The sequence below is a fragment of the Chionomys nivalis genome, chromosome 4 (assembly GCF_950005125.1).
Source record: "Chionomys nivalis chromosome 4, mChiNiv1.1, whole genome shotgun sequence".
NCBI lineage: Eukaryota > Metazoa > Chordata > Mammalia > Rodentia > Cricetidae > Chionomys > Chionomys nivalis.
The window spans coordinates 105,028,582-105,055,609 of record NC_080089.1 but is presented as its reverse complement, the minus strand read 5'-3'; the positions used below and the strand labels follow the sequence as shown (position 1 = coordinate 105,055,609).

Genomic DNA, 27,028 nt, shown 5'->3' with positions numbered 1-27,028 from the left:
TTGTCTATAATCGCAATTCCAGGAGTTCCCATACCTTCACACAGACACACATATACCAAAACACCATTGCACATAAAACAAAATTAAGAAGTAAAGAAATTATTTTGGAAAGTCTCCTTTAATCCCAGCACTCAGGAGGCAGGAGCAGGCAGATCTGAGTCTGAGGCCGTCCTGATCTATATGAGTCCTAGGCCAGCAGGGCTACATAATGAAACTGTTTAAAGAAAAAAAGTACGTGTACACTTTTTTGTGCGTCTACACGTGGGAATCCAAGCATGGTGGTACATGTCCACAATCCCAGGATTTAGGAAATGGGCAGGCAGGTCCATCAGGAGTTTGAGGACAGACCTGGTCTCCAAAAGAAACAAGTAAACTGCACCATGAGGTGCAGTGGCTCTCACCCGTAATCCCAGCATTTGCTGGAGGCTAGCCAGGCATGGTGGCAGTCAATATCTTAGTACTCAGGAGACAGAATTTCTGGGAGTTGGTGGTCACCTTGGGCTTCATAGTCTTTTTTTTTTTTTTCTACACAGCCTTTCTTCCTTCCTTTATTTCTCAAGACAGGGTTTCTCTGTGAAACAGTCCTGTTTGTCTTGGAACTCACTTTGTAGAACAGACCTCCACCTCTCAAGTGCTGGAATTAAAGGTGTGCGCCACCACTGCCCGGCTATTTATTTTTTTATTTTTTGAGACAGGGTTTTTGTGTGTAACAGTCCTAGCTGTCCTGGAACTCACTCCATAGATCAGGTTGATCTTGAGCTCACAGAGATCTGCCTGCCTCTGCCTCCCAATTGTTGGGATTAAAGGCGTGCGCCACCACCCTGGCTTTAGCTACATAGTGTTAAAACAACAAAAAGGACTGGAAATAGGGTGAAGTGGGAAGACCATTATGTGGTATGTGTGAGGCCTTAGATGTAGTCCCTGCCTAAACACACACACACATTTGTTTAGAACCAGGGGAGATATTTAGTTGGTTCAGGTGTATGACGGTCCTTAAAGGCACCAGTTAGGCACACATGTCAGGATGGCAATAACCTGTCTTACACTGTAGATTGCTTCATACTGCCCATAAGTCTCTGGATTCACTGCAGAATCCCCAGGAGGTTGTGATAAGAAACAGCTCCAGGTGTGTCTTGAGATAATAAAGGGGTGGGACCCGAGCAGCAACTGGTCTTTAAGATATGTCCTATTCTACGCCTAAATGTGCAATTGCACCCCAATGCTAGGTACTACATCTCCACACAAAACAGTTACAGTGTAAATTCCCCTTGTTTGTCAACCTCACCCCCTCACCAAATAGTCCAGGCAGTTCTCAAAGCTGCTCCCCTCCTCCCCACTGTTTCCTGGAGCTGAGGCGAGAATCCAGAGTCTTTCACTTGCTAGGCACTACCACTGAGCTAAGTCCCCAGACCCTGATTCTAGAGTCTTGATGTGACAGAGGGCACATGGTCATTTCTGAATCCAGCAAAACTCAGAAGTGACTCTTAGGCACCAGGAGGTTACCCTAGCCTACTGCTTTCCTTGTTCTGGAGTAAGGGCTCTGCTGTAACAAGGTCTGTGTTCTGTTGGAGATGCAATCAAAAGGGATGTTTAGACTTGGGGATTAAGTTCCTTGTCCCTGACAATTAGGTTATCAAAAGGTGACATTGACACAGGACACACAGTTCTTTGACGTTGAGCACTTTATTAGTGGTGAAAAAAATCACCTTTGTTAAGGCAGAAAGACAGCGGGGATGGACAAGACCAGCGCCCAGCTGAGGGGATTTCCCTGGAAATCAGGTGTTTCTCCATGCAAATTTAGAGAAAACACCATCATGGAAGAACTCCTCCCCAGAGTGCAGCCAGTCACCACCAAACCGGATGCCAGGACCGCCTTAGGAGCCGCTAGGCTGCTGGGACAGCAGGGCTTCTATGTCAGGTTCGATGTCGATGGTGCGAAAGCGGCGGCTGTACCTGCGCACTGGAACGCCGTCCGGGCCCACCAGGAACTTCTCGAAGTTCCAGGCAATGTCGTTGCGGCACACCGGAGACCAAATGATGTACTTGGGGTCGGTCATGAGCGCAGTGGGCTCGTCACTAGGCGCTGGCAAAGACTCCCGCAGGAAGGTAAAGAGCGGGTGAGCCTTCTCACCATTCACCTCGCACTTCTCGAACAATGTAAAGTTGGGTTCGAACCCCCCACCAGGTCGGATATACTTGAGGGAATTCAGAATCTCTTCGTTCTTGGCATTCTCCTAGGGGAGACAAAGACATTTATGGCTTAGGATTTCAGAAAACACGGACCTTCTAACTGCGAATCAGGAGTTTCCTATGAGTCACCAGAGGTTGCCCTTCTTACACAACCCCAGACCAGGCCTGAATTCCAACTGCTACCAGCAGCAGAGGGAAAGTGAATGGCTGTACCGCCCCTGGGAGCCTGGGGCCCACGTCCGCCCCACCCTGCCTGCACACCTGATGTCCGAACTGATTGCACGGGAAACCGAGCACCACCAGGCCACGGGGCCCGAGGCGTCTCTGCAGATCGTTCATCTCGGTGTAGTCCCGGGTCGTTGTACCTCAGAGGGATGCGACATTCTCAATGAGCAGCACCTTGCCCCGCAGGGAGCCCAGGTTCACAGGCTCCCCGCCCGCCAGCGGGCGCGCGGAGAAGGCATATACGGTGGACTGCGCCGCCGCGGAGAGCCGAGCTGCACACATACTGCAAGAGTGGGTGAATTCAAAACGGAATCCAGACTAGCGTGGTGAGAGCCCAGCACCTCCCTTTAACTGGTTGATGCTGGGGTCACGTGGTATCTCCGTTTTTCCGGCCCCACAGCCCGCTCTAGGCCCCTGGGTACCGCCTCATCCGGCCTCTACCCTCCCCCAGCAAGGGACAGGCCAGAGGGTGTGGCCGGGTTGAAGCGCTTGGTGGAGCCTTGGGCGCGTCTGGTCTAGCCCAGGCAATGTAGTACTAGTTTGAAGGCAGCCGCCTAGGCTGGGGGATCCTCGAGCTCTGGCCGACTCCTCGGTGGTTTCTCAATTAGTCTAGGGTCCCGCCTCGGAAGCTGGCTGCTGTCGGTAACAGTTGAAGCAGTTCATGCACAGCTCCCTTATATTGTGCAATTTTAACCTCCCAGGCATAAGGTTGTACAAGGCTTTTGTTTTGTTTTTTATTTCATCTGCATGTCTGTTTGTGTGAAGGTGTTGGAACATGGAGTTAGAGACAGTTGTAAGCTGCCATGTGAGTGCTGGGAATCAATCTTGAGTTCTGTCTGGGAAGAGCAGTCAGTGGTCTTAACCGCTGAGTCATCTCTCACCCCAAGGCTGTACAGCTTTAAAGACGTAAAAAACTGGCTGGGATCAGAGATCCATCTGCTTCTGGCTCCCAAGTGCAGAGATTAAAAGGCTTGTGTACTGTTTTTGAGGGGTAGAGAGTGGCCTGGAGACAGGGTTTCTCTGTCTCTTTGGCTGTCCTGGAACTCACTCCATAGACCAGACTGGCCTCCAAATCAATAAACTCCTGCCTCTGCCTACTGAGTGCCTGGACTAAAGAAATTAAGGTCCTTGACCATGGCTGTTCTGTGGTGTTTGAGACTGTGTTTCTGTGTAACCTTGGCTGTCTTGGAGTTAGCTCCGTATACCAGGCTGGTCTCCAACTCGCAGAGATCAGCCTGCCTCTGCCTCCGGAGTGCTGGGATTAAAGGTGTACACCACCACCCGGCTGTGTAGTGTTTTTAATAGCACTGCAAACTGGCTGTTAGGCCAAGTTCTTGCAGCTGTTTTAGTAAGGGTAAACTGGAGGGTGGAGAAGAGGCATTCAGGGTCCCAGGTTCCAATCCAGCTCATCTCAGAACCTTGCACAAAAGCATTGTAATATCAATGCCTCTGGTGGTTCTATTTTTCTGCCCCCAGTGCATCTTGGTATTAGTCAAGAAAATCCAGTCCCCGGTTCCCCATTCATCTCACTACAGAGCATTCCAATCCTCTTTTTAGATTTGCATGTGTACAGGATAGTCATTTTATATTCTTGGGAGTGTGGGAGTGGGAGGAGCTGGCACCACTCAAGGAACCTCTCCATGGAGAGATGGTCAGCCAGTCTGAGTCTTCCCATCCTCCTGCCCCTAGCCCAGTTGAAAGCAAAACACACACCAGGATACAGGAAGTTTAGAAAACTGCCTTTATTCTATTAGTTGGAAAAATTAACTGGTACAGAAAAAAAGTTTAGTCAGCTGGAGAGAAAAGAAAGCCTCCCTGGCCACCCTTAAGAACTGGTGGCTCCTCTGGGAGGCACCTGGATACAGTGTGGAGAAAGGAGCACTGTGATTTAGAGCCAGACCCTGCAGTCCAGGGGAGAAAGGCTTTGCCACCTCCAAGGTGTAACTGCCTCAGGCGTGAAACCAAATTCCTATTTACTTAGTCCAGTCCGGAAAGGGGTACTGGGATGATAATATAGGGCTAAATAGGGGGAAGATATGGCCATATTTTATCAGAGAAAGTGACAAAATTGGAATTTTAAAAGTGAATTTTCCATCTGACTTTATTTCCAAATACACTTTCTTTAAAAAAAAGAAAACAAAAAAAAAAAAAACTAAAAAACCACAATACACTTTCTGTGGGAATGACAAATATCAGTATTGGAAATCCAATTATACAAAAAATACTACATCTAGTCTGGGGTAGATATATTTATTTTTGGTAACATACATTAAGTGGCACTAATTACACAGTAACTATAAGGTAACTAACATGAGACCACAGAACTGTAACTCTGCCACAGCTTCGTGGACTTGGGCCTTTCTGGCTGAGCAAGTTTTCAAAAAACTGGATGCCTTCCCCAGAGCTCTGCCATGGGGTCTGCGAAGGAAAGCTCTGGGAGCAGTCGGTGACTCAACCAGAGTTCCTGCAGCTGACAGAGGAGAGGCAGGACATGTTAGTTATAAAGTAGTTACAGCCTAATTCACAAAAGTTACCAACTGTTTCTCTTTCTAGAAAGAAGCAAGAAGTTAAGAAATTCTTTGATGTAGCGCCTGGTGTCAGGTGGAGTGCAGAGAGAGCTGTTAGAGCAGTGTCAGAAAGACCCTGGCTGGTCAGACAGGTTGGACATCATTAATAATCATGGTTGGCTTCTAAATACTGGTAGCAAGATGACTTCTGATTTGTAATCTTAGGTAAATTATAGATAAATGAAAAGGCCAGTAATCATACACTAAGATTAATAAACAGCACTTCAAAATTAACCGCGTGAGGGCTGTGCTTGCACAAGGCTTCACAAAATGAGGCACCCAGATTTTTTCTTCCCACGTCTGGCTTGCAGAGCAGCTCTCGTGGCCATTTCAAAAACCTCTCTCACTCCATCTTTGGTCTTTGCTGAACACTCCATGTACCCAAAAGCGCCAATTCTGTTTGCCATATCTCTGCCTTCTTCAGGTTTTACCGGCTCCTAGAAAAAAGAGAGAGTGCGTAAGTTTTACTTATGGAGACATAGAGCATTTAAGATTGTTTTTCCAACTGTTTTGTTTGAGATAGGGTCTCATTACATTGCTGACCTGGTGATTCTTTTGCCTCAACCTCAATAGCTGGGACTAAAGGAACACTGCAACACTCTTGGCTGAAAAAAGTTAAACCAATCCAGATTTAAACTGTTTTATAAAAGTCTCAAATTTATATTTACACCCTGAAACTAGTATGTCTATTAAACCTACTTTTTTTTATTGTAGGCAGAGAGAGGAGGTCAGAAAAACTGGGAGATTTTGAGTAAGGAAATCCAGAGCAAGTAATAACTGTTTCTGTCATACACTGGTACTAGGCAAGCCACTGAACTGTACTCCCAGCCCAAGAACAGTTTATTGAGTACATTGCACGGGAACAAGTTAGGTAATAACAAAAGCTCTTACTGCCTGGAATACCCATGAATGGCTATGCCTGCCATGACACTGAGGTGAGGAGTGGACACATGGTTTCTTTGGGTTAAAGACACTCACTAAATACTCCTCCTTCACCAGAGAAGCTCTGACATTAGAGCACCTGGTACTTAAAAAGTCAAGATTTGTTTTTACAATGGAATTTGGAGTTTTTGTCTGGACTAATAACTATCTTTAGGATTTCCTGATCCTTTGGCCACTGGAGAGAGAAAGGAAGTGTCTGCATCTAAAGGAGTAACTATTGCTGGGATGGTTCCTTTCCAGGGTGGCATTCCTTAGAACATGGCTAAGAGACATCCAACCTCAGTGAGTAAGGAGACTTAGGGAACCCCCCTGGTCAGGCCCCTGCCAATCAAGGTTGGACGGGCAGAAAAGAACTTCTGGAATTCTAAAACAATATGGTTTATGAGGGTTTATTCTAGGTGATAAAGTTTTAAGACTACTATAAGGAAGCTAGGTGTGGTGGTGCACGCCTTTCATCCCAGCACCCAGGAGACAGAGAGGTAATTTCTGAATTCCAGGCCAGCTAAGGCTACACAAATGAGACCCTGTACACTTGAGCTCCCCCTGCCCCCATACCATACCTGCTTCATTTTGGCTAACTCCCGTCTTGTGTGCTCATCATTCCGAAGATCCTTCTTGTTCCCAACCAGGATGATGGGCACATTGGGACAGAAATGCTTGACTTCTGGAGTCCATTTTTCTGGGATGTTTTCTGAAAGACAAAATGCACAAAATCTGAGAATAAATTCTAATCCAATTTTGAAGAACTTCAAGAATCCTAATTAAACTATAAGGACATTTCTTTTTTCATTTTTGTTTCAAAAGCACATTGGGGGCTGACAAGATCATTTAGCAGGTAAAGGTGCTTGCCACCTACTGGGACCCAAATGGTAGAAGACAACTGTCTCTTGCTTACTGTCCTCTGACCTTCATGTCACCGTGGCAAGTACATTTGTGTACACCCACAAACACACCACACACTTAAACATTTTGGGTCTTATATAATGTAAAAAAAAAATCTATTAATCTCAAAATTATAGAAAAAGGCAAAATCAGTTAGATGGTGGCAGTACACATTTTTAATCCTAGAACTCAGGAAGCAGAGGCAGGAGAATCTCTGAGTTTGAGGTCAGCTTGGTCTACAAAGCAAGTCCCAAAAGCCAAGGCCACACCACAGAGAAACCCTGTGTCAAACAACAAAAACCCCCAAACCAAAATTCTGTCCCACAGAGAAAGCCAGCCCACAGATTATGCCTGTCATTGCTGGTAGAAAGATCATAGCAGCCAAGGTCATGTTCTTTCCACCTTGCTCTTGAATCTTGTGGTAGTTTGTATAGGAATGGCCCCCACAGACTGATGAGTCTGAATATTTGGCCTAAAGGGGGTGGCACTATTAGGAGGTGTGGTCGTGTTAGAGTAGTGTGGTCCTGCTGGAGCAGTGCATCACTGTGGAGAAAAGCTTTGAGGTTTTGTATGTTCAAGGTAGGACTACTGTGACAGAGAACTATCAGCTCCTTTGCTGGCACCATGTCAGCCTGCATGCCACCATTATTCCTGCAATGGTAATAATGGACATGACCACTGGGTTTTGGTGGCGCACCCCTTTAATTCTGGCACTCTGGAGAGAAAAGCAGGCAGATCCCTGTAGGTTCTGGTCTACAGAGCAAGTTCCAGGATAGTCAAGGCTCTGTTACCCAGAGAAACCCTATCTCGAAAATCAAAAGTATTGCCGGGTGGTGGTGGCGCACGCCTTTAATCCCAGCACTCGGGAGGCAGAGGCAGGCAGATCTCTGTGAGTTCGAGACCAGCCTGGTCTACAGAGCTAGTTCCAGGACAGGCTCCAAAACCACAAACAAAAAAAAACCCAGGATCTCTGTGAGTTCGAGGCCAGCCTGGTCTACAAGAGCTAGTTCCGGGAGAGGAGAGGCACCAAAGCTACAGAGAAACCCTGTCTTGAAAAACCAAAAAAAAAAAAAAAAAAAAAAAAAAAAAAAAAAATCAAAAGTACTGTGAAGAGATACAGGCAGCCAAAAGCTTTGCCCAATTTTGGTCCTAGATCCACACCGCTACATTAGAGACCTTTTACATTTAGTTATCCAGTGTGCACATGTCACTGTGCCATTTCTGTGTTGAGTTCAAAGGACAATTTGCAGGTTTGGTTTGCTGCTTTTACCATTTAATAACCAGGGATTGAACTCAGGTCCTCAGGCTGGATAGCAAGAACTTTTACCATCTATGGAATCTCAACCAGACCCAAATTACGCATTTAAACACAATACTTAACCTAGATCTAAGCATGTGGGGGGTCCTGAGATTTAATTTTAGCAGTATGAAAACACTTTTAAAGGTCTATCACATTTACTCATTTATTAGTGTGTACCTGTACGGGCACACATGTGCTACACAGTATATCTGTAGTGGTCAGAGAACAGAACAATTTATAAGAGTCATTTTTTTCCTATTATGTTATGTTAGGTCTTGGGGACCAAATTAGATCATCAGGCTTGGTAACAGATGTCTCTACCTATTGAGCCACCTCCCTGGCCCCCACCACGTGAACATTTCAAGAAAAAAATTAACACCACTTCCAACACACACACACACACACACACACACACACACACACACACACACACACACGTCAAGAGACCAAGAATAAAATGGAATCCACAAGCCCATGCTCCAATCGCTAGGCTCCAGAACCCTGAGTAAGGCATGTGCCACCACTACCTAGTATGATTCATTTTCTGAAAGAATGTCAGAATATCTGTTTTTCACCACTTGATAACGAAAAAGGACCCCAAACCTAGATCTTTCCCATTTAAACAGACGGTGAAAACTGACTAGCCTGCAAGGCCACTCACCTAAACTATCAGGGCTGTCAATGGAGAAGCACATCAGTATAACATCCGTGTCTGGGTAGGAGAGAGGCCTTAGGCGATCATAATCTTCCTGTCCAGCTGTGTCCCACAAAGCCAATTCTACCTATGATAGGAAAAACAACCACACAAGTGCAATGTTAATATTACCACCCATTTTCCAAAAAAGGGTCACTTACTACATTTAAACAAAAGACTGTCCAAAATAGTAGAAACAACTATTCATCTTTCTGAGAATCAAATCAAATAACAGGGTATTTAAACAGTATTATTTTATTAAAATGGTATATTTGTTAACAGAATAAAGTGCTACAATTCAAAACGTTCAATTAATAAAATACTGTAGTTTATAAAACCCTACACAAAGAAGTAAGGGTAACTCAGCTGAGCTGGGGAAAACAGTCTTCCTGAGAAAAGAACACAACTAGCTATCAATGCCAAACGGTCAGCTCTGAAAACATAAAGTTAACATTAAACAGACTATATTGTACTTATGTATTTAGAAATACATACATATACACGCACAATGAAAAAAGGTCATGGAGCTGGGCGGTGGTGGCGCACGCCTTTAATCCCAGTACTCAGGAGGCAGAGGCAGGCGGATCTCTGTGAGTTTGAGACCAGCCTGGTCTACAAGAGCTAGTTCCAGGACAGGAACCAAAACCACAGAGAAACCCTGTCTCGAAAAACCAAAAAAGAAAGAAAAAAGGTCATGGATTTAAACAGCAAGAAGGGGTATATGAGAGTTCAAGGTCTACAGAGTGAGCCAGTTAGGGGTATAAAGAAACTCTATCTTGAAAAACAAAAACAAGCAAAAAAAAAAGTCTTTTCACCAGGTTCCCAGAAACACTTGCTTCCAAGCACCCATGCAGACTGGGATGGCAATATGCTGCAATGGTGGGTCACCTTCAAAGAATACATTGGCTCTCAGTCCCTAGCCTAGCACTGGGCCACAGGTATGTTGGGCCACGTTGTTCTACCATTGAGCTACATAACCAGTCTCCCGTGTGCACTGGCCATGACTTGTGATGTCTCTGCCACAACCTTCTGAGTAGCTACAACTACAGGCCTGTGCTACCCACCAGGATTACTTCCTTCTAGGAGGCAGGGTTTTATTCTGCAGCCCATTCTGGCCTCTAACTTGCAGTCTACCTGCCAAGTGCTGGGATTACTTGTGTATGCCATGTGCTAGGCTGGAATACCTTTTTAGTTAGTTTTAATGTAAGAAATAAGATCTAATGCCAGGCGGTGGTGGAACACGCCTTTAATCCCAGCACTCGGGATGCAGTGGCAGGCGGATCTCTGTGAATTCAAGGCCAGCCTAGTGTACTCCAAAGCTAGCCTCATACTTTTTACCTGCCAAGTAGAAACATGTGTCACCACATCTGGTTATGTGGTGCTGGAGGTTGAACAGAGGCATTCACTCTACCAGCTGAGCTATAGCCCCAGTTTCATTTACTCACCTATATATATTTATTTGATGAGTAACCTCTTACTAGTTGAGGCTGATCTGGAACTTAAAAAATATTTGTTTTTATATTATGTGTATGAATGTTTTGTGTGTGTATATATACCATCTATGTGCCTGATGCCCATGGACGTGACAGGAATTGAATCCAGGAACTCTGAAAGAACATTTCTTTCTTTTTTGAAAGAAAGCCAGTGTAGAACTAACTGTCCTGGAACTAGCTCTGTAGACCAGGCTGGCCTCGAACTCCACCTGCCTCTGCCTCCCAAGTGCTGGGCTTAAAGGCGTGCACCACCACTGCCTGGCATCCAAAGAGCATTTCCTTTTTTTTTTTTTTTTTAAAAAAAAGGTTTATTTATTTATTTATAATGTTTACAGTATTCTGCTGGCAAGTCAGAAGAGGGCACCAGATCTCATTACAGAAGATTGTGAGCCACATTGTGGTTGCTGGGAATTGAACTCAGGCCCTCTGGAAGAACAGCCAGTGCTCTTAACCGTTGAGCCATCTCTCCATCCCCCAAAGAGCATTTCTTTAAGTTCCCAGATCTGAAATTTACTCTGTAGGGTTTCAGACATGAATTACCAAGCCCATCTTGCATTTTCTGTATTGTTTGTGAAATTCTGGAGCTCCAAGCAGTGAATCTAACACACTACACACTACTGGGCATTACTGCACACACCTGTAATTATCTCACATTGAGAGCAAGAGGAGGAAAATCATGAATATTAGACCCCATTTCAGAAATAAATAAGATGGAGCCTAGAAAATCAGGGGTTCAAGAGTGATATAGAAACCAGCCTGAGGTAAATGAAACTGTCTCAAAAACCAACCACTAATAAATCAACCAACCCAAGTCCCAAAAGAAAAGTGGCAGAGGAAAATGGATTTCTGTTCCTAACATTTTTGCTACACCGTGTAAAAAAGGCTTATTCAATTAAATAGGTACCTAACATACTAAGATATCAGTTATCATGGAACTTGAACTTACCTGCTTTCCATCCACTTCAATATCTGCCACATAGTTTTCAAACACCGTGGGCACATAAACCTCTGGGAATTGGTCCTTGCTGAAGACTATGAGCAAGCACGTCTTACCACAAGCTCCATCACCAACAATCACCAGTTTCTTCCTGATGGCAGCCATCACTTAAACATAAAACAAAAGGTATTATATAGAATGTATAAGAATACATAAGCAGCCTCAGATTATGACACATTTCAGTAGCTGTGGGGGTAGAAAAGGAGCTGGACTATAATATAAGACTATGTCTCAAATAAAACAAAACACATAAATTATCACAATGAATGATGTAGGATATGGACTGGGAATGGTAATAGACCTAAGAAATTTTGAAGCCAATCTAGTGTACACAGTAAGTTCAGGACAGTCAGAGCTACATAGTAAGACTTTGTTTCAAAACAACAAAAACAAAACAAACAAAAATAATAACAAAACAATCTATCAATCAAGGGACTGTCTCAGTAAAGTGCTTACTGCTCAAACATGAGGATTTGCACTCAGATCACCAGCATAGAAAAAGCCTGTCAGGAGATAGCAATTTTTATACACTAGCAATAACCAATCAGAAAAAAGAATAGTTTCACAGCTTAGCATGGTGGCTCATGCTTGTTATCACAGCACTTGGAGGCCCAGAGAGGGGACTTACTTCCAACATAGGATCTGTTCCAGGCCAGCACAAGATATAGTATATGTTATCTCAAAAATAAAAACAAAAATAAATTTTGCAAAGCATAATGGGACATGATTTTAAGCCTGAACTACACTGTACATTCAAGGACTGCAGATGTAGCTCAGTGGTACAACACTTGACTAACATTTTCTAAACCCTGGGTTTAATCCCTAGACCACAAAACTACACAAAACCAAAAAGTTTAAGAACAGCTTGAGCATAGTTAAACTCTGTATCAAAACACCAAGAATATCCAGGCGTGGCAGTACACCCCTGTAATCCTAGCACTTGGAAAGCAGAGATCAGGAGCTCAGAGTCATATTCAGCTACAAAACAAGTTTGAATCCAGCCTGGGCTCTATGAGAGCCTGTTTCTAAGACTGTATCAGCAAGAGGCTGGGGTGATGAGACGGCTCCGTTGGTTAAGGTACTTGACATCAAACATAACAACCTCAGTTTAATTCCTCGGACTCACAGGGTAGAAGGAGAACCAACTAGTAGTACAACTTGTCCTCTGACCTCTACACATGTGCCAATGCACACATATGTCTATATAATAATGTTTATTATATGAGCCCAGTCTACATTTATCAAAACCTAGCTAGGACTATACTCAATTATACTTGGAATTTCATGCCTCTTAAAATAAAATTTGAAAGCCGGGCGATGGTGGCACACGCCTTTAATCCCAGCACTCGGGAGGCAGAGGCAGGCGGATCTCTGTGAGATCGAGACCAGCCTGGTCTACAGAGCTAGTTCCAGGACAGGCTCCAAAGCCACAGAGAAACCCTGTCTCGAAAAACCAAAAAAAAAAAATAAAAAATAAAAATAAAATAAAATTTGAGCAGCATTATGATTTAAGGCATAAAGGTATTGAAAAGACACAGTGGTTAAGAGCACTGGCTGCTCTTACAAAGGACCTAGGTTTAATTCTTTTTTTTTTTTTTTTGTTTTTGTTTTTTTGAGACAGGGTCTCTCTGTAGCTTTGGTGCCTGTCCCGGAACTAGCTCTTGTAGACCAGGCTGGCCTCGAACTCCCAGAGATCCACCTGCCTCTGTCTCCCGAGTGCTGACCTAGGTTTAATTCTGAGCACCACATCAGTTCCAGGAGATCTAATGCCATCTTCTGGAAAAGGGTGCCCAGGACCCAGGTGGTAGAAGAAACAAATTAGTGAACCTCCACAAATATGCATGTGCGCACACACACACAGTACAACAGCGATCCTGTTCCTGTGGCTGGGCTCCAATCACATGTTTGCCACAAGCCTTCAGGATATTCTCAATGCCAAAATGCCTGGTATTCAGGATTTTCTAAAATTACAACACAAACATTTCTCTTCCCATTTCCTTTGAAAAAATTTAAAAACTACATTGATTTGTTCATTTATTTGTTGGAAGAAAGGCACACATGTCAGAGAACGGTGGTAGGCGGTCAGAGAGCAACTTCCAGGAAATTTCTTTGCTACCATGTGGAGCCCAGGAATCAAACTCAGGTTATCAGGCTTGGCAGCAACTGCCTCTACTGGCTAAACCATCTTGCCAGCCAAGTCTCCCACCATTTTACAAACACCTTCACCTACTCACTAACTAACCTTGAACATTTCTAACTGCCTCAGTGCAAAGAAAGGTCTTTACTGAAAACCTTTTTTTTCCTCAGAAAAAAGCACCCTACTTACCCATTCGATTTTTTTCTGGCCCTAAACCAACCCCTTCCCAATTACGTGTTGCTGCTAAGTACAGCCTTAGGTTTCTCTTGGAGCTTGTATCATAAAACCACGTCTGAGCCAGGCATAGTCATGAATGATTTCAATCCCAGCACTAAGGAGGCAGAAGCAGGTAGATCTGAGTTTGAGGCTAGCAAGTTCCAGGATAGCCAAGGCTGTTACATAGAGAAACTATCTCAAACAAAACAAAACAAAGCAAAAACAATGAAAAACCGGGGCTAGGGACAGTTTAGTTGGGTTGGTAAAGTGTTTGCTTGCCTGGAGTTGATCTCCAGAACCCACATTTAAAACGCCAGATGTTGCCAGGCAGCAGTAGAACACGCCTTTAATCCCAGCATTCGGGAGGCAGAGGCAGATGGATCTCTGTTAGTTCAAGACCAGCCTCGTCTACAAGACCTAGTCCCAGGACAGGCTCCAAAGAAACCCTGTAGATCAAAACAAACAAACAAACTAACTAACTAACTAACTAACTAACTAACTAACTAACTAACTAACTAACAAACAACAACAAAGCCAGATGTGGTGGCAGAAAGATCCCCTGGGCTCATTAAGCAGGACTACTTGCTACTTGGTATATTCCAGGCCAGGGAGAGGCTCTGACTCTCTGACACACACACTAAGGGCAGTGTGGGTGTTTTCTTTTTTTTTTTTTTTTTGAGATGGGGTTTCTCTGAATCATGCTATCCTGGAACTCACTCTATAGACTAGGCTCAAACTCACAAAGATCCGAGCCACTATTGCCTGGCTAAAAGTTGGCATCTTAATTATTTTTGAGGATTTATTTATTTATTATGTATACAACATTCCTTCCATGTATGCCTGTAAGCCAGAAGAGGACACCAGATCTCATTATAGATCCCCATGAGCCACCATGTGGTTGCTGGGAATTGAACTCAGGCCCTCTGGAAGTGCTCTTAACCACTGAACCATCTCTCCAGCCCCTAAAAGTTGGTATTTTTAAAAAGGGATATGATAGATGGTTTACCAACTTGACACATACTATAGTCTTTTTAAAGGAGGGAACCTTAATTGAGAAAATGCATTTTCTTTTTATAAAGGACATACCCATTTTTTTTTAAAAATTGATTTTATTGAGCTATACATTTTTCTCTGCTCCCCTCCCCTCTACCCTGTCCCATGGTTCCCATGCTCCCAATTTACTCAGAAGATCTTGTCTTTTTCTGCTTCCCATATAGATTAGAACCATGTATGTCTCTCTTAGGGTCCTCACTGTGGTCTAGGTTCTCTGGGATTGTGAACTGTAGGCTAACCAGCCACTTATGAGTGAGTACATATGATATTTGTCTTTCTGTGTCTTGGTTACCTCACTCAATATGTTTTCTAGATCCATCCATTTGCCTGCAAATTTCAAGATGTCATTTTTTTTTTCTTCTGTGTACAATTCCATTGTGTAAATGTACCACATTTTCCTTATCCATTCTTTGGTTGAAAGGCATGAAAAAATACATTTTCTTAGTGATTGATGGGAAAGACCCAGTCCACGGTGTATAGGTTCATAGCATACAGAGGGGAATCCCACATCAATGGTGGGTAATGGTGTCCCTGGGCTGGTAGTCTTAGGTGCTGTAAGAACCACATGAGCAAGCCAGTAAGTAGCATTCCTTCATGATCTCTGTCTGCATCAGTTCCTATCTCCAGGTTCTTGTCCTGACTACCTTCAATGATGAACCATGATGTGGAAGTATAAGCCAAATAGACCCTTTCCTCCCCACCCTGCTTTGTTCATGGTGTTTCATCACAGCAGCAGCAACAATAACTAAGATAGTGAGGCAGGACTATAAGGCCGGGCACTTAGGAGGGGAACTAGAAGACTCAAAAGCTCACGGTCATCCTTGGCTATACAGCAATGGATGAATGAAACACAACTTTTTAAAAAAAGAGGTACAAAAAAAAAGAGGGTACAAGATGCAAGGGTCATCTATCTGTGTATGTGGAAGAAATGACTCAGCCATTAAGAGCACTTACTGTTGTGGAATATTAGTTTAAGATGTGTTATATTTCTTTATGCTGTGGAATATTTGTTTAATGATGCAAAGATTTTGGGAGGGGTGCGGTTGGTTTTTTCAAGACAGAGTTTCTCTGTAGCTTTCCAGCCTGTCCTAAAACTTGCTTTGTAGATCAGGCTAGCCTCAAACTCAGAGATCTGCCTGTCTCTGCCTCTTGAGTGTTGGGATTAAAGGCGTGCGCCACCACCGCCCGGCGTTTTTGTTGCATTCTTTTATGTTGCATTTGTTTAACTCTGTGAAGCTGTTACTTTGCCTGTCTAAAACACCCAACTGGTCTAATAAAGAGCCGAACAACCAATAGCTAGGCAGGAGAAAGAAATAGATGGGGCTTAGCAGGCGGAGAAAATAGGAGAAATCTAAGGAAGAGAGGAAGAGCAAGAAAACGAGGAGAGGAAGATGCTGGGGCCAGCCACCCAGCCAGTCATGAAGCAAGAAGGAAAGTTATATAGATTAAAGAAAGGTAAAAAGCCCAGAGGCAAAACATAGTTAAAGAGAAATGGGGTAATTTAAATTAGAAAAGCTGGCTAGAAACAAACAAGCAACGGTTAGGCCAGGCATTCATAGGTAAGAATAAGTTTCCATGTGTTTATTTGGGAGCTGGGAGGCAGCCTCCCAAGGGGGGGGGACGACGACACACTACACCTTACTGTCCTTGCAGAGAACCAGGATTTGGTTCACAGCACCCACATGGCTACTCTCAGATGTCTGTAACTGCAGTTCCAGGTGATATGAAGTCTTCTTCTGACCTCTGCAAACATCAGGTATGTACATGGTGCACATACCCATGCAGGCAAAACAGCCAAACACAAATAAACAGCATGATGGCGCACATCTATAATCTCTACACTTAGTGCAATGAGAAAATTCAACAGAACTACTGTACTTGGCATGAATTCGAGTAATGGCACCTAAGCTCCGAAGTAGTTTTTTGCAAGTTAAATAAATAAATAAAAACAAATAAATAGCACAGTGGCTCACAGCTGCCGGCAATAGAGACTACCATATGCCAGCACACACCCAGGATTATCAAAGTCTGCCTAATGGGCTTTATGCTTCCTAAATAACAGGGAAGAACTGCTACAAGTTTTGAGGTTAAAGGAAATGGGACTTAACATACAAGTGAAAGAGTAGCCAGGCGGTGGTGGTGCACACCTGTAATCCCAGCACTGAGGAGGCAGAAGCAGGCAGATCTCTGGAGTCTGAGGCCAGCCTGGTCTACAGAGCGAGTTCCATGACAGGTTCCAAAGCACAAAGAAAGCCTGCCTTAAAACAGACAGACAAACAAACCCACAAGTGACTCTACATAGATCATAATACTTTCTCCCTTTTCCAGATAGGGGTTCTCTATGTAATAGGCTGTTCCAGAATTTACTTATGGAGGTCAGGCTAGCCTCAAACTCAGAGATCCACCTGCCTCTATCTCCCAAGTGCTGAGATTAATGTTTTTTTTTAACACTGACAGCATATCTACCTCTTCAATAATTTTTTTTTTCTTCGAGACAGGGTTTCTCTGTAGCTTTGGTGCCTGTCCTGGAACTAGCTCTTGTAGACCAGGCTGGCCTCGAACTCACAGAGATCCGCCTGCCTCTGCCTCCCGAGATTAAAGGCGTGCGACACCACCGCCCGGCTCTTCAATAATTTTTTAGCCTATTTTTGACATATCAGAAGCCAAAAAAGATATCTAAGGTGGTACTACTACCTACTAATGAATGCATTAAAGACTCTTATTAGTCAGGGCTGAAGAGATGGCTCAGTGGTTTAAGAGCACTGCTTGCTCTTCCAGAGGTCCTGAGTTCAATTCCCAGCAACCACATGGTGACTCATGACCATCTGTAAAAAGATTTGGCACCCTCTCCTGACCAGCAGGCATACATGTAGACAGAAACTGTATACATTACACACACACGACTCTTTTAGCCAAACATTACTAGCAGGCACAAAATAGTCCTCCAGCCAAGAACAGAAGTGGAAATAATTCACTTGAATTACTATGTCTCTGCAGGATCAAGATGTTTATAATATTTTAGAAAGATAATGAATAAACTTCCAAACAGATAAAATAACCATATCTTTAAAAATTGCTAATTCCAGCACACTTAAGATAATTATAATTTTACCTTATGTATCTTCAAAAGGTTAATTACACGGAAGAAAGTGATGATTACAACAAGCTTTCTACCATTTCTAGACACTTGAACACCACACAAAATGCAAAACAATCTCATTTTTCAAGGGCTAACATTAAAAATTGAGGTATAGGCTGGGTAGTGGTGGTGTACACCTTTAATATCAGCACTTGGGAGGCAGAGGCTGATGAATCTCAGTGAGTTCAAGGCCAGCCTGGTCTAGAGCAAGTTCCAGATAGCCAGGATTATTACACAGAGAAAGCCTGTCTCAAATGCCTCCCTCAAATTTGAGGTTATAACACATATCCTATTATATTATTTCAAGTATATAATTCTGAGACTTTATCTCTCAAACATGTATGCTTAAATTTATACATCTTAGCATTTTCTCTAAATTGAAAGAAAATATATACGATGCTGAGGATTATTAGGGAAGCAAAATTTGCAGGGTGGTGGTGGCATACACCTTTAATCTCAGCACTCTGGGAAACCGAGAGGTGTTCAAGGTCAGCCTGGTCTACAAAGTGGGTTCCAGGACAGTCAGAGTAGTTACACAGAGAAATCTTGTCTCAAAAAACAAACAAAAGTAAAGTTGCCTAGCCTTCTAGGAATCAAAGCTGAAAAATTTGACAGAAAATTTAAAAATCACAAGACTCAGCTGGGTATGGTGGCACATGCCTTTAATCCCAGCATGGGAGGCAGAGGCAAGTGGATCTCCGAGTTTGAAGACAGCCAGGTCTACAAAGAAAGTTCCAGGATAGCCAGGGCTACACAGAAACACCCTCCCCACACACACCAAAAAGCTGGATATATATACAGTAACACTTCTTCCAAACCTGTTTTTTTTTTCTGTGTTAATTTCTTTTAAGATTTATTAATTTTTATTTTACGTGTATGGGTGTTTTACCTGCATGTATTCTGGACTCTGGTGTCCACAGAGGTCAGAAGAGAGCCATTGGAATCCTAGAACTCTGAGTTACAGAAGGTTATGAGCCCCAAGTGGGCACTAGAAACCAAATTTGGTTTTTCTAGATCAATGGTTCTCAATCTGTGGCTCGTAACCCCTGGAAGAGGATAGTTGGAGGACCTTTTTACAGGTGTTACATATCAGATATCCTGTATATCAGATATTTATATTATGATTCATAACAGTAGCAAATTACATTTATGAAGTAGCAAAAAAACAATTTTATGGTTAGGGCCAACACAACATAAGGAACTACGTTAAAGGGTTGCAGTATTAGGAAAGTTAAGAACCACCACTTAGAACAGCAAGTGCTTTTTAGCAGCCAAGCCATCTCTCAATCCTCCAATGTTAATTTTTTTAGAATTCTTTTTTTTGTTGTTTTGTTTTATGTGTAGGAGTGTTCTGCCTATGTGTCTCAATATAATTGGTTGAATTCTGGCAGAGTGTTGTACTGCAGATAAGGAAATAACCAAAAATTCTGGAGACATTAATTTCAAAAATTCTAAAACCCACAGCCTAAACAATAAAGCATCTATCCTTCTCTGTTGGTTAAGCCCATGCTTAGGGCTACATCTGTATTTCAAGGCCTCTCCTCAGCTCCCAACAAAGATCAGGGCTGTTTAGTGCTTTCCCTTAGTACCTCACACTTCTCTCAGCCTCATATGTCATGTTCCTCTAGTGTTTCCTCTGCCAAAATTCATCAACATAAGAACATTATCTGTCTTGTTCACCATTATTGGACAAGTACATTAATAGGCAGTACTCAAATAAATCAAACAAATCTGTGTGTGTGTGTGTATCTGGTGCACGCACTTGAGTGTGCAGGTGCATGAACCCTAAGGATGCCTTCCTTTACTGTCCTCTGCCTTAATGCCTTAAGATGGGGGTCTTTGACTAAACTGGAAGCTCACTGTTTTGGCCAGAACTCCTAGGATCCACCTATCTCTGCCTCTACCTCCCACACCCCCTGCTATGGTTACAGGCTAGATTTTTTGTCATGGATGCAAGTCTTCATGCTTCCTGTGCAATCACTCTTACCCACCGAACCACTTCTCCAGCCATGAACAAACAAAATTTTAGAATCAAACAATCTTTATAAAGCCAATATATGGCACAACAGACTTCTTTTAAAAATTATTATAGGTCAGTGAAAAATGCAAAACTAAATTTTTTTAAAGAAATGCTTATTTTGCTGGGTGTAGTTGTGCAAGCCTTTAATCCCAGCACTTGAGAGGCAGAAGTAGGTAGATCTCTGAGAGTTTGAGGCCAACCTGGTCTACATAGCGAGTTCCAGGTAAGCCAGCAATACATTACATAGTGAGACCCTGGTTAAAAAAAATTATTTTAATGTGTGTGTTCATGTACAAAGGAGCACATGGAGGCCAGAGGTCAACCTCAGTTATCATTCCTCAGGAGTCTTACAACTTTGTTTTTGAAACAGGATCTCTCACTGGGTCCTGGAGCTTATCCATTTGGAAAGCCTCACTGCTCACATAGGCCCTGTCTCTCTCTTTCTTTCCAGTGCTGGTATTATTTTACGTGGACACTGGGGACCAAGCTAAGGCTTTCTTATGCAGTGAGCACTTTACTGAGCAAGCTATCTCCCCAGACCCATGGCATATATAGATTTTAAAAAGAAAATGAACTAGCCGGGCGGTGGTGGCGCACGCCTTTAATCCCAGCACTCGGGAGGCAGAGGCAGGCGGATCTCTGGGAGTTCGAGGCCAGCCTGGTCTACAATAGTTCCAGGACAGGCACCAAAGCTACAGAGAAACCCTGTCTCGAAAAACCAAAAAAAAAAAAAAAAAAAAAAATGAACTCAGGGACACTCCTGTAATTCTACAATGAGGAGGTATAACGAAAGATTTAGAGTTTGAGGTCAGCCTGGGATACACAGTAAAACACTGTAAAGTAGGGATAGAGAAATGGCTGAGTGGTTAAGAGCACTGATTGCTCTTCCAGAGGACCCAGGTTTGATTCCAAGCACCTACATGACAGCTTACAACCATTTCAGGTTATCTGGTGCCCTCTTCTGGCATCTGCAGACAAAGCATCAATATATACAAAATATACACATTTTTTTTTTTAAATATTTATTTATTATATATACAATATTCTGTCTGTGTGTATGTCTGCAGGCCAGAAGAGGGCACCAAACCTCATTACAGATGGTTGTGAGCCACCATGTGGTTGCTGGGAATTGAACTCATGACCTTTGGAAGAGCAGGCAATGCTCTTAACCACTGAGCCATCTCTCCAGCCCAAAATATACACATTTTTAAAGACACAGCAAAAATAAATAAATAAATAAATAAATAAATAAATAAATAAATAAATAAATGGAAAACAGAGGGGGAACTGCCAAACATGTCTGAATAAGAAAGGTGATCAGTGACTAAAAAAACAAAACAAAACAAAAAGACAGACACAAATGACAATCAGGTGTCGTAGCTCATGCCCATAATGCTGACACTTGAAAGGATAAGGCAGGAGGAATGCCTAGACTTCCAGGTTATTCTGAACTACGATGAGTTCTAGGTCAGCTTGAGTTACTATGTAAGATCCAGTGTTAAGACACAAGTGCAAGACAGGAAATCTTGCAGAAGTCAAAATGAAAAAGTAAAAATAGTGTTAGTAAGCAGTTTAGTAGATAGAGGGGCCTGATCAAGCCTGAGTTTGATCACACGGTGGATGGGGAGAATCAACACCCCACAAATTACCCTCTGTGAGTTCCAGGACAGACAGAGTTATATAAGAGACCCTTTCATTTTCAAAGATAATAAAAAACAGTCAGGCAGTCATGGTGCACACTTTTAATCCCAGAACTTAGAAGGCAGAAACAGGTGAGACTTTGAGCTAGAGGCCAGCCTGGTCTACAGAGTGAGTTCTAGGATGGCCAGGGCTATACAGAGAAACCCTTTCTTAAAAAACCAAAAAATGGGAATAGAAGCCGAAAATAAAGACTTATTTTCTAGGAATGGGGTCAACTGGTAAAGCACTTGCACTACAAACATGAGAAGCATAGTGTGAAGCTTTAATACCCACAAAAAAGGATGACATGATAACACGTGCCCACAGTCAGGAGAAAGGGAAAAACAGGAGGATTCCAGGTGTTTGCTGGCCAGTCAGTGACAGCAAATGGAAAGTTCCAATAAGGCAGGGCCCAATGTGGTGACATACACTTAATCCCAGCATTCAGGAAGCAAAGGCAGACAGATCTCTGTAAATCTGAAGCTAGGCTGGGGTCTACATAGTGAGTACAAAGTCAGCCAGGGCTACACAGTGAGACCTTGCCTAAAATAAATAAGGAAGGAAGGAAGCAAGGGGGAGGGAGGGAGGGAGGGAGGGAGGGAGGGAGGGAGGGAGGGAGGGAGGGAGGGAGGGAGGGAGGGAGGGAGGGAGGGAAAAAAAAGCAAATAAAAAAAAAATCAACTAAAGGAACTAAAATCCCTCAATGGACAGGACAGTCTGTTTTCTTCAGATATGTTCCGGCACACTTCCTGTATATAATAGTTTTTTAGTAACCATTTATCAAATAAGTAAAGATAAAACCACAAACTACCTTTACCACCACCACCCGTCATACCATGACAAAAATTTCAAAGTTAGCCAAAACCAGCAGCAAGATATGTTTATATGTTTACTGCTACGCAGATGAACCAGAAAGATCATGAGTTCAAGACCAACCTGACCTATACAAGATCCCATCTTAAAGGAAAGAAAGAAAAAAAAAGAAAAAAAAAAAAAGGAAAGAGACAGGACCAGAGAGTTATCTCAGCGGGTTAAGAGACCGCCATCAAGGCTGAACAAACCTAGCTAGATCCCAGAACCCATATGATTAAAGGAGAGGACCAACTCTTGCATTTTGTCCTCTTACTGCCACATTCTTCCCAAACCAAACATAAACAAATATAAAAGAAATGGAGCTGGCAAGATGGATCATGGGATAAAGGTCCTTGCTGCCAAGGTTGAAGACCTTAATTCAATTCCTGGTACCCACAAGGTTGAAGGAGAGAAATGACTTCCACAGTCATCCTGACACAAAATAATAGAAAAAAAAAAAAAATGAAATCCCCTCAAGATTGGAGGACAAGAGAATCACTAATAGTAATTATTAATAGTGCCCACATTTCCACAAATTTCTATTAATAATATTAATAATGATACCTCACTATAAGGAAAAGAAAATACAGGAAGAAATATTTATTTACATACCTTACAAAGGTACTGAAAACACACAACTTCTGTGATAGTGGTTGTACAAAGTATCTGGAACTTCTCAGATGCAAGGCTATAAAATTAAGAAAAATAAGTTCATTTTATAACAACAAAAACAAAGTTAAAAAAAAAAAAAAAAAAAAAAAAACAACAACAATCCCGACAGGGTTTGTCTGTAGTTTTGGAGCCTGTTCTGAAACTTGCTTTCTTTGCTATAGTCCTTAACCACTACACATCTACAACCTATCACTTTATGGCAGTGTTTGTCACCCTTCCTAATGCTGTGACCCTCTAACTTAATTCCTCATGTTGTGCAGTGACTCCCAACCATAAAATTGTTTTTGTTGCTACTTCATAATTGAACCATAATGTACATATTTCTAGAGATAGAGGCTTGTCAAAGGAGCTGTGACCTGCAGGGTGAAAAGTGCTGCTTTAACACATACCCCCTGCCATCGATTTTGCAGAAGCCCATGGCTTTGGCTTTTTTTCTTTGGGGGGGGGTCACTATTGTTATCAATCTCGATTGTTTTGATTTGCTGCCCAACCCAAACTACCTTCACCAACCTGAGAGAAACAAAGACTCATCACAATTATGCAAACACACAAAGATGCTCTTGAAACTGGTCTGAAGCTTTGGTAGCTTCAAGAATTCCACCTTTGATGAAATGATTCCCTCAGTGATGATTCCATCATTGGTGAGGGTGGTCTTTAGTGCCTCTTGTAAAGCAGTATTAAGGTCATTACACCTCTAGAAGCTTTCCTTGGCTGTAGCGGTGAGATGTGAGTGGTGAAACCAAATACTGAACACGCCGAACCTTTTGCTCAACTTAGTGGTATCAAAGGAAAAGCTAATTTCCAGTAAATATCATAAAAATATACCATTTATACTATCCATGACCTTCTCTTAAAAAAAAATTACTATAGCCGGGCGATGGTGGCACACGCCTTTAATCCCAGCACTCGGGAGGCAGAGGCAGGCGGATCTCTGTGAGTTCGAGACCAGCCTGGTCTACAGAGCTAGTTCCAGGACAGGCTCCAAAGCCACAGAGAAACCCTGTCTCGAAAAACCAAAAAAAAAAAACAAACAAAAAACAAACAAACAAACAAAAAATTACTGTTAGTCAGGCATGGTGACACATGCTTTTAATCCCAGCAGAAGTGGGCAGATCTCTGAGAGTCCAAGGCTATTCACTGGTCTAAGTGAATTTCAGGACAGCCAGGACTATACAGAGAAACACTATCTTAGAAAAGAAAAAACAAAACTTTAAAAATATATTTTTAATTGAAGGCCTGGCATGATGGTACACATCTATACTCTCAAACTCAGGAAGCACAGGCAGGCAGATCTCTTTGAGTCTGAAGCCAGTCTGGTCTACAGAGTGAGTTCCAGGACAGTCAATGATACACAGAGAAACCGTGAGTTGGCTGGGTGGTGGTGGTGGAGATGACAAAAATGAAAAGAAAAAAGATTTTTGTTTGAAATAGAATTACATTACTGGGGGCTGGAGAGATGGCTCAGGGGTTAAGAGCATTGCCTGCTCTTCCAAAGGTCCTGAGTTCAATTCCCAGCAACCACATGGTGGCTCACAACCATCTGAAATGAGATCTGATACCCTCTTCTGGCCTGCAGGCAGACACACAGACAGAATATTGTATACATAATAAATAAATATTTTTTAAAAAAGAATTACATTACTTTCTCCCTTCCATATGCCCCACACACCCTCAAGTTGATAGTTTTTTTTATTATTGTTACATACATATGTATGTACATGTATGCACAAATATATAAACACAACCTTCTGAGTCTATTTTTGTTGTTTGTGTGGATAGTTTCAGCGCTTACAACTCTGCAATGGAAAATCAATAAGGGAGAGGATAAGTCTCTTTCTCCTAGCAGTCCTAGGTTCTCTGTCTAGGGTATGACCCCATGAATTTAATTTCTCCCCTTCCATGTTAGCATGTCCATTAATGTTGCCATCAATCTTACTTTTCAAATATAATGCATGCTGTTCTTTTAAAGTAAAATAGATGAATTCTATATACAAATTTCCCCATTTAAGAAAAGGCTTTTTTTTAACATTCATTTATTGTTTTGTGTCGTGCGGAGTGTCAGAGAATAACTCAGTTCTCTTGTGTTATATGGTCTCAGGAATTAAACTCAGAGCTCCCGTTGCAGTCGTCTTTACTTGGAGACACCTCAACTGGTCTATACCCAATGTTTTCTTCTTTTTTGATACAGGGTCTCACTGCATAGACCTGCATGGCCTGGAAACTCACTACATACAAAGACAGCTTTAAACCCAAGAGCTCCCTCTGCTTCCAAAGTGTTGGGATTCAAGGAGGAAACTACCATACTGGACACACCAAAGTCTCATGACAATACTTTTTTCCTTCCCGTTTATTTATTTGTGTATTTGTACAAGCGAATGCTACACATAGAGGTCAAAGTATGGCATGTGAATGCTGATTCTATTAAATTCCAACATGTGGGTCCCAGGGATAGAACTCCAATTGTCAGGCCTGATGGCAGACACTTTGACCTTACTGACGCTGTTATACAACCCTTTTTTTTTTCTTTTCTTTTTTGTGTTTTGCCTGAAATTATGTATGTACACATGTGTGCCTGGTACCCCTGGAAGTCAGAAGGACACCAGATCTCACTGAACTGGAGTTATGGGTGTTTATGAGCTGCCATATGTGTGCAAAGAGTAGTATGTGCTCTTTCACTGAGTATCTCTCTAGTGCCCCATTATATAAATCTTTAATCACCTCAAGTTATAAGACTTACAGTTAGCCGGGCGGTGGTGGCGCACGCCTTTAATCCCAGCACTCGGGAGGCAGAGGCAGGCGGATCTCTGTGAGTTCGAGACCAGCCTGGTCTACAGAGCTAGTTCCAGGACAGGCTCCAAAACCACAGAGAAACCCTGTCTCGAAAAACCACAAAAAAAAAAAAAAAAAAAAAAAAGACTTACAGTTATCACTGTATCACCTAGACTAGTTAACATTTTAATGACTGGCCTTATCAGATAGCATTTCCTTTTTAAGTTTTATTCATTAATATCAAGGTACTGAAGTTCAACTCAGGGCTCATACTTAATAATCAAGTTCTTTACAAGTGGCCTGTGCTGGCTAGTTTTATGCTAATTTAACACAATCCAGAGTCATCAGAGAAGGGTATCTCAACTGAGAAAATGCTTCCATAAAATTCAGCTGAAGGGCCCCGCAGTGGTGGCGCGTGCCTTTAATCCCAGCACTTGGGAGGCAGAGGCAGGCCTGTGAGTTCAAGGCCAGCCTGGTCTACAAGAGCTAGTTCCAGGACAGGCTCTAAAGCTACAGAGAAACCCTGTCTCAGAAAAAAAAAAAACAAAAACAAACAAAAAAAGATTCAGCTGAAGGGACCCAGGCAGCGTGGTGGCAAGCGTCTTTAATCCCAACACTTGGGAGGGAGAGGCAGGCTATTCTCTTTGAGTTCAAGGCCAACCTGGTCTATAAAGTGAGTTCTGGGACAGCCATGGCTGTTAAGCAGAGAAACCCTGGGGGAAGATGGGATTCAGCAAGCCTTTAAATTACTTTCTGAATCGGTGGGGTGAGGACACCTCTGGTCTGGTGGTCCTGGGTTCTCTAAGAAAGCAGACTTAGCATGCCAGTAAGCAGCACTTCTCCACAGCCTCTGCATTAGCCCCTGCCTCCAGGTTCCTGCCCCTTGAGTTCCTACCTTGGCTTCCCTCAATAGCCTGTGATGTGTAAGCCTTTCTTCCAAATTACTTTTGGATTCCATGTTTCATCACAGCAACAAAAACCCTAAGTCAGAGCTTCTACTCCTTGTTGTTTTCTTCTGAGATAGATATTACATGGAGCTGAAGCTGGCCTCAAATTTGGAACAATACTCCTGCTTCAGCCTTCCTGAGGGCTGGGACTGCAGGCATGCATGAAAACTAGTCAGAATATTAAAAGTTTTGCTGTTGTTTTAATATATATTAATATATATAAAATATAATTATATATATATAGCCTACATGT

General features: G+C 42.7%; 2 protein-coding genes across 2 annotated transcripts in view; both read right to left on the bottom strand.

Annotated features, from left to right (window-relative positions):
• Positions 1-1,670: 1,670 nt before the first annotated feature.
• On the bottom strand, positions 1,671-2,782 carry Gpx1 (glutathione peroxidase 1). Its single transcript, XM_057767894.1, has 2 exons — positions 2,452-2,782; positions 1,671-2,234 (listed from the first exon to the last, which is right to left on the bottom strand). The coding sequence occupies exons 1-2, from the start codon at positions 2,695-2,697 to the stop codon at positions 1,875-1,877; spliced, it is 606 nt and encodes a 201-aa protein (XP_057623877.1). The 5' UTR covers positions 2,698-2,782; the 3' UTR covers positions 1,671-1,874.
• A 1,351-nt stretch (positions 2,783-4,133) lies between these two features.
• Rhoa (ras homolog family member A) overlaps positions 4,134-27,028 on the bottom strand; it is a 28,233-nt gene continuing 5,338 nt past the window's right edge. The window contains exons 2-6 of the mRNA XM_057766700.1: positions 23,000-23,075; positions 11,240-11,397; positions 8,768-8,888; positions 6,485-6,615; positions 4,134-5,419 (exon numbers count right to left, since the gene is read on the bottom strand). Of these exons, the coding sequence (XP_057622683.1) occupies positions 5,246-5,419; positions 6,485-6,615; positions 8,768-8,888; positions 11,240-11,395 (582 nt within the window). The 5' untranslated portion in view covers positions 11,396-11,397; positions 23,000-23,075 and the 3' untranslated portion in view covers positions 4,134-5,245. The remainder of the gene's footprint in view (positions 5,420-6,484; positions 6,616-8,767; positions 8,889-11,239; positions 11,398-22,999; positions 23,076-27,028) is intronic.